A 7,845-nucleotide genomic window follows, 5' to 3' on the forward strand; every position below is an offset into this window, starting at 1 on the left:
CATTACAAAAAAATAACTATTTGCATAATACTTTATGATTTTACATCTATTACAAACACATCACAGGGAGCCTGAGGATGCATTCAGTAGCTTGTCATTCACCACTTCAAGACCCTTCAGAACCAAACAAGGGGAGGGTGACATTTTGCTAATGGCAGAAGTAAAGAGATGAATATAAATAAAAAACCTTGAAGGCTTAAAAATACAAATTTTTAAAAATACAAAAATATGATTCCTGTGCATGAACAGGATAGTTTCAACTTGTAAAACTCCATGTCCTTTCTGTAGAAGCAAGGTGTGTTTGGAAATTTATGTATCTGTTATAATACCCATTTAAATAGACTAAAACTGCTATAAAAATAAAGGAAATTAGCATCTTCTTGCCATATTTTATAAAATAATATCATATGAAATTCGAATGCACCTATTTTAAAAAAATCAGCTTTTCCTTAGCCTAGTGAAAAAGTCTAAATACCATTTTTTATAACTCTAGCCTTAATCCTATAACGATGCATATTAAAAATGTTTGAGAGGGATGTAACAATGAGCTAACATGTTTAGAAATTATATTGTTTCATAATTTCTTCCTGGTAAGACAATTCCAAGGAAAATTATTTAAAGCTATATTTTCTTCCATAACCACCAGTCCAGATAAAAAATACTGAATGCTCAGTTATGTCACCTCGAGTCCAAATGCTCATAGCACTTAAAGTTTCTTGTAAACAATATGCCTCTATAGTAAATACATTAGTTAACATTTTTAAATGTAGTTTCATACCCAGCATAACACCATCTAAACACACACACACACACACACACACCCCAGAGCAGTGTGCAGAAAAGGAAGGAGGTACAGAGAAGAGATGGAGCACGTTGTTTTCATTCATGCAGTATAGTGATGTCAGTGTCTGCAGCAGCAGAGGCAGCGGCAGGAACCTTGACCTGTGAAGACTAAAATCCACTGAAGTCAGAACCTTGCAGAATTCAAAAGAAATTAATTGTTTGAGAAATTGTCCAACTATTCATAGTAAGGATTTTAAATGGCTAAGTAAACAGAAAGGAATAGTTGTAGTTTTAATTTGGGTAGCTCTCTGGGGGCAGAAGGGTCTGCATTCAAAATCACTTCAATGTAAGAAACTAACAAAAACCACCCGTGTTAAAACCAGCAGAAAAGCCTCTTCCATTCCCAGTACAAGCTCTCTGATGATGCAAATCTGTCTACCGAACACCCAAACTCAGAAGTGTTTTCATCATGATTGCATTAAAATTGCATTAAACTTGGATGTGCCAAGCTACAAACAACAAAGAGGATAGTTTAAGCCTGATCACAAATTTCATTAAAACTGCCTGATGATGGACCATGTAATTCCTAAGCAATTAAGGCTTTTGAAGGATGCAGAAAAACAAGTTGTACTACGATCTGTTGTAAGATGTCAATGTTTATCAACAAAAGAGGAGGAGGTACTAGATGGCCATTATATTGTTGTAGCAATTGCCGAAACTACTCTTACTCTGCCCACAAAACCCTCTGTACACAATCTGTCTGGAATGCTTATTTTATGGCTCTCATATTAGTGCCTAAAAGAAAATCCCAAAACTCAATCTATACCCTGTTGAAGCTAGATCACTCAAAAAATATATGTAACTGCTGCCTTCTTTTCATTCTGTTACCTCTCATTTCATATAGCTCTAGAAAATGTGCAAGAGAGTTGCATATGGCATTAATCTGTTAGAAAATGGTGGCCTTTTCTATAAAATACAACCAAAGATGTGTGTTCAGTGGTGGTCATTATTAGGGCGATCACGTTGTTTTCATTCATTCATTCAGGATTTGCTGGAGGATGTCAGTTTCTGCAGCAGCTGGCTTGACCTGGGGGATGAGTGGGGGAGCAAATTCCTCCTGGTGCATACAGATTACAGGATGTATTTCTTGGTGCTCATGTACACATACCAGTGCTACTGCATCCTACCTTGCCTCACCATCAAGTGGTCTGAACACAAGTGCCTTAGCAACATGTTATAATTACAGGTCAGAAATATTAAAACAAAAATACCCAAACTGTAATCTATCCTAACATAGCCACTTTCTCCAAGTCTAAGACCCCTCATCAAGCAAACTCCATAAAAATATTCCACATACCACATAAACATTGCACAGAGAGCTCCACCGTGTTTCTCTTCCCAGCAGATTTTCCACTTAGTCTGATCTCCTCTCTCCACAATGCAGCGGCGGCGGCATCTGTAGCTCTAGCCTGGTATCTAATAATATTTAGCTGCTCTCCTCTCCCTTAGGAGCTTCAACTCCCTGTTTTGGCTAATCTTCCTCCTCTCCCCGGTGACTCCACTACATCATGCAACGGTGTCCCTAGACATACAGCGAAACCGAACTAAAACAGAAAACCTTCAGGGAAGCCGACAGCATCCAACTCACCATTACCTTTGACACCCAACAAAAAAAAAAGAAACTTGAGATCCTTTAACAGCTCAACTGAACTGTGAAGTGTACTTAAAAATGGGAGGAAAGACTGAGCACTTCACAAACAGGTCTTTACAATTTACCATGAAAAGGTTGAACTGGGCATAAGCTGTTTCCAGTGAAGTACTGCTCTGATGCATATGACTACATAAGAGACGGGGTGTGGGGGTGTGCGGGGTGGGGGGGGGGGGGGATTAGCAAAACAAAACACTATACGCTGCAATTGCACATCCCAAAACTGTCCCCTTACAAACACAAAAAATATCCTTATATCACAACTAACGCCAGCACCCCTCCAAAAAGAAAAAGAAAGTAAAGAAAAAAAAAAAAAGAAGCAGCAGCAGCATCCCGGGAGTCACAGACATTAGGAACTTGGAAGGAAAGCACAAAGAGGCTGCTGGAGAGTTTGTGTGCGTGTTTCTTAACGAGTTTCGCCCAACTCCTCCATCCCCCGCTGCAAACAGCAAACACATGAGTGAGCTCATCAGCTCCGTACATTGAAAAAACCTCTGCACGCAGGTGAGGGATGGAAGGTAAAAATCGGAGGGGCGGCAGGGCGGGGGGGTTTAAATAGAAGTTGCTTCGCAGTCCGCTCCGCCGATCCCCGCCGCGACCGCAGAGGGTGAGGTTCCCCGAGCCGCGTTCACACCTTTGGCTACTGCACTAGCCTAGCGAGCCCGGAGAGGCTGCCGTTTCCGCGCCGGGCACCGTCGAGGGGACGCCGCCCGGGAGGACGGAAGGGTTGGGCTCGCTACCTCTGCACGCGGGCGAGCCCGGGCTCCTTCTCTCAGGTGAGCTGCTCCTCCGGTGGCTCTCGGGGGACCGTCTCGGGCGGCCCTTGGCTCGCGGCGCCTGGTCGACGGGGGCCCCGGCCGGCGTCGGCGGCGTCGGGCTGGGCGGGCTGGGACCGCGGGCCGCGCCGGGCCCGGGGAGGCTGCCCAGCGAGGCAGCGGCTACGGCGGCGGGCGGGCGCGTGGGACTGTGCTGGCTGCCCCGCAGGAGCTGATAGGGGACGGTGGCGCGGATGGGCTGCAGCAGCCGCCCGGCTCCCGCAGCCGCGGCGCAGCCCACGCCGCCTCCCGCACCGTTCCCACTCCCGGCGGCGGGGGCGGCAGGCGGGGAGCCGGCGGCGCTGCGCCGCATCCTCTGCGGCGGGGGATGAGGGGTCTGGGAGGAACTGGAGGAGGAGGAGGAGGAGGAGGCAGTGGACATGGTGGCTCCGCGGGCCCCGGACGCCGCCAGCGAACACGGAGGCGCGGAGCGGGAGGCAGGCGCGCGAGCGTGTGGGAGCCGGCGCGGCGGTGCGTGCGAGTGTGTAAGGGGGAGGGGCGGGGGTACCGGGAGGGGGAGGAGTCTCTCGGCTCCCCCTTCCCAACGCGCACCCCGCCGCCTCGGTGAGGGGGAGGGGAAGGCTGCGAAAACAAACGTCCAACGGCCCCAACCGCCCGGTCAGGCTCGGCGTGGCGGTCACGGCCGGGGCCGCGCGGAGCCTGCAGCCGCCGCCCGGGGCATCGCGCTGACAGGGGAGAGAGGCAACCGTCCGGATCCCGCAGCCCCGGGGGCCGCTGGCAGCCAGGCGGGCTGCACGCCCAGGAAAGGCCCGCGGCTGCAGGGAGGGCCGGGATTTCTGCTTCTGGGGACCGGGTAGGGGCTAAGGGCCCGGAGGTATCCCAGTCTCCGGGGAGCCCGCGCCACCGCAAACGCCACCGCCGCCGCCTCAGCCCGCTGCTCACTCCAAATGGCAACTAATTCCCCCACCCGGACCCCGCCCCCCGGACCCGCCTCCCGGGGCTCGGGACCCGGCAGCGGCCACAACGGGCATTCCCATTGGCTCTGCCGCCCCCATCAGCGCTCGAGTGACTGGTTCCAGAATAGGAGTGAAAGAAGCGCCGACCAATGACAGGGGTGAGTTCTACCTGGAAGGCGGGGCGGTGGGAGAGTGAGGAGGGGGCTGGACGCGCGGGGCGGGGCGTGAGAGTTGACAGCCTCGGAGGTGAGAGAGAGGCTTTGATTGGGCTGCCCTGGGAAAGTGGGTCCCCGAGTGTCTGCGCGTGCCCCGACACCCACAGACGGGCGCACGCCTCGGTAAAGCAGGCTGCGAGGACTCCACCCTCCAGCGGCCGATTGTACAACTTGAGACTGATTGCACACTTTCCGGGGAAGTACACCTGTGCTGGTAGGATGTTCTGGAGCTAGAACCAGAAGAATCCATCCTTTCCCCTCTCATTTTAGTTAATATCTTAGATTTCGTGGCGAGGAGACCGATCAAAAGCAGCAGCAGTGTCCGAAAGACTGGGTTGAACAATGGGCTGATACTTCCACACAACCTATCCTAGCATTGGTAGCTATACAGTGAAATGAGGTAATTAAATTTTATGTTCCGAGACAATAACTCTGAACTGCAGGGGTCAACAAGGAATTGTACGTCATTACACCATCAGTTAGATATATGAATGGAGGGCACCCTGTTGCCTTTCCCCAGAAGCAAATGGCCTCTTGGGAGAAATAAATACCAGACTTACTGTAACAATCCACTGTGATAAATACAGTTTTTATTCTGCAGTGAAACTAGAAGAGATACAAAGATATTTTGGATGACCGTGGTGATTTTAGATGACTGTCAAAAACTCTACAATAAACCAAGGTTTTAAGCCTTAATTAATCTGGAACAATTAATTTAAGGGTGTACATTAGTACCCTCTATTAATTTCCTTGAGATAAAAAAAAAAGAAGTGGGAAGTCACATTGGTCTACACTTGTGTCTGCCCACACTGACAAGCTTCCTCTGATTTCACCCACTTGATGCAGGGGTCAGTTTCACTTAGAGAAGCCATCCTCCGCTTCCTTAAGCGGTCAGACCAGAAAGCATACTTGGTTCTATAAAAAGTGCATGAAACAAACCTAATATAAATGCTAGAATTGCACCCAGTACTTCATCCTACCCAAAGACTAGTGATAACTCCTCACTAGAATAATTAACATCTATTGAACATTCACTATGTGCCAGTCCCTGTTTTAAGAATCTTTTATGTGTTTCCTCATTCGGTCCTCCTATAATCCACAAGTAGACACTAGTATTGGCCCCATTGTGTTCTCAGCTGAGCCGCAAAAAGGCTAAATGTGTTGCCTGAGATTGCTACGCTAGTAAGTGGGGAGCGAAGCATCTAACCCAGGTGGACCAACTTGCGTTTGTGAGTAAGCCCTCTGCTCTAGCACATCACTGCCCAAAGCTGTGGAGTACATGCTTGTATTTTCAATAGTCTGCAAATCTCATCTGTAAGATAAGTTCCCATTAGTTCAAAAGAAATTTTACAAGTGAAGACAGTCCACTGCATATATATTACCTGCTTTCCAGAATAGCTTGTTTTAATTATAAACAGAGAAAAGACTTGACTCTTTCAAATTCGGTGTAATTGACCTGTTGTGTCACTGTTTCCATCTAAAATTAAAGTTACTCGTTAATTAGGAAAGTGCATTCTTCCTTGAGGAAAAAGAATGATAAATGGCTTGCTTGTTTCCAATGACTTTTTCAGCATATAATGAACAAAACATTTGACAGATATAAAGGTGTAAAAAAAAAATGCTGGTAATTTTCTAAGTTGTTGGGTTGATTACAGCATGGTTTCATTATAGAAATGTCATCTCTGGCCACTCCTAAATAAGTATGGAACAACTTCAACACATTAGATTACAATAATTCTAAGTTTATACTAAGCCAGAATCATAATGATCAGTACTTGATTTGGATTTAAAACAACAACCTGGCCACATTTTAAAGGCTTTCTGTGTTTGTTCAAATCTACCAGAGCTAACTTAAGTCAGACATTTAAAGTGAATCTAAACGACCCACACAGAGAACTACAGGGGTGGGCAAAAGTAGGTTTACAATTGTTCATCTGGAAAATAATACAATAATTAATAAATCATTATAAAAGAATAAACTCTGTTCTGTGTGCTCTATAACTGTAAGCCTACTTTTGCCCAGCCCCTGTAGTATGATCACGAAATACTATTTTCAGTTACTGATAAGTCGTCATGACCTATCTCGGTGTTCAACCACCTTCTCCGTGCTACAACCACCTTGGTTGTCTCTTAATCTATATTCTCATGAAATAAGTACTGATTTTCATGTGTAAGAAATCCAGTCTCCAAACAAATCAAAAGTGAGCTAAAATAAATCCATTGTCTGCTTTCAAATAACCATTTGTTAAGTTCTTAATATCTTATTCTTATTAAGTACCTCCAGGGAGATAATAGAAACTTTAGGGAAATGTTCTCAGTGAATTGGAAACCCTTTGGAAGAGGTGCGGATTGCTGGGCTCGAAGAGCATTGTGACACTACTACGCTAGCTGTGAGATAGATAGGCCCAGCGCACATTATCTGTTTGTTGTAACAATCTCTGGAAAGTCTACATACTAGGAAGACTTAATGTTAGTAAGATCTCTTTACTGTGTTATCCTGGCTAGAAGACAACATTGAAAGCACAATTTGGTGACAATGGAAATACCTTTGTTCTCGGTAGCCCATGTCTTGTCTGTGGGACAAGAATCCTCCATTAGCTAATCTGAGGTAAAATTATATTATGCATACTTCCTAGTTCATAAATGGTAATAGACTACATTTTAGGTTTAAGTGAAAACTTGGAATCATTGGCTACATTTGATTAATATGCAGCCCCATGTGAAGAAGGGATGAGATAAAAAAAAAACACAAAAAAAAACATTGGGCCTACAGAGCTACTAAAATGTCTCTTCTAGTTTCACCCAGGTTTGCCAGGCTGTTCATCCAAGGCCCATGTGAATCTAAGAGGCTGTCAGTATTAGCAGTGAGGTCATGGCTGAAAGAAAACACTAAACAGATCCGCACTGATGTTCATCTTAAGCTGATTAAGCTCTAAATGTAGGTGGATTCTTTATAGCAATAACAAGAAAAGCCTTGCCTGATTTTTTGTCCCTGGCAGATGCTTAGAGTAAAACTTCTGACAGCTTGTCACAGCCTACATGCACCTTTGCACTAGGTGTTCCCTTTGCCTGAAAAGTTCTTGCCCCAGATATCCACATGACTTTCTCATTTCCATCAGGTCTTTACTCAGATGTCACTACCTTCACAATGACAGCTTTTCTGAAAACATTTGTATTTATTTTATTTTACACACACACACACACACACACACACACACACACACACACACACATATATATATATATATATATATGTAATTGATTTCAGATATGAAGGTAAATGGAGAGAGAGATAGAAACATCAATGATGAGAGAGAATCACTGATTGGCTGCCTCCTGCACACCCCCTACCAGGGATCGAGCCCACAACCCAGGCGTATGCCCTGACTGGGAATAGAATCGTGACA

General features: G+C 45.9%; 1 protein-coding gene across 1 annotated transcript in view; it reads right to left on the minus strand.

Moving 5' to 3' along the window:
* The window catches only part of GLCCI1 (glucocorticoid induced 1), a 74,128-nt gene extending 70,440 nt beyond the window's left edge, over positions 1 to 3,688 (minus strand). Inside the window, exon 1 of the mRNA XM_054726479.1 lies at positions 3,232 to 3,688. Coding sequence (XP_054582454.1) covers positions 3,232 to 3,688 — 457 coding nt within the window. The remainder of the gene's footprint in view (positions 1 to 3,231) is intronic.
* Positions 3,689 to 7,845: the final 4,157 nt, after the last annotated feature.

This window comes from Eptesicus fuscus, chromosome 14 (assembly GCF_027574615.1).
Source record: "Eptesicus fuscus isolate TK198812 chromosome 14, DD_ASM_mEF_20220401, whole genome shotgun sequence".
Lineage (NCBI taxonomy): Eukaryota > Metazoa > Chordata > Mammalia > Chiroptera > Vespertilionidae > Eptesicus > Eptesicus fuscus.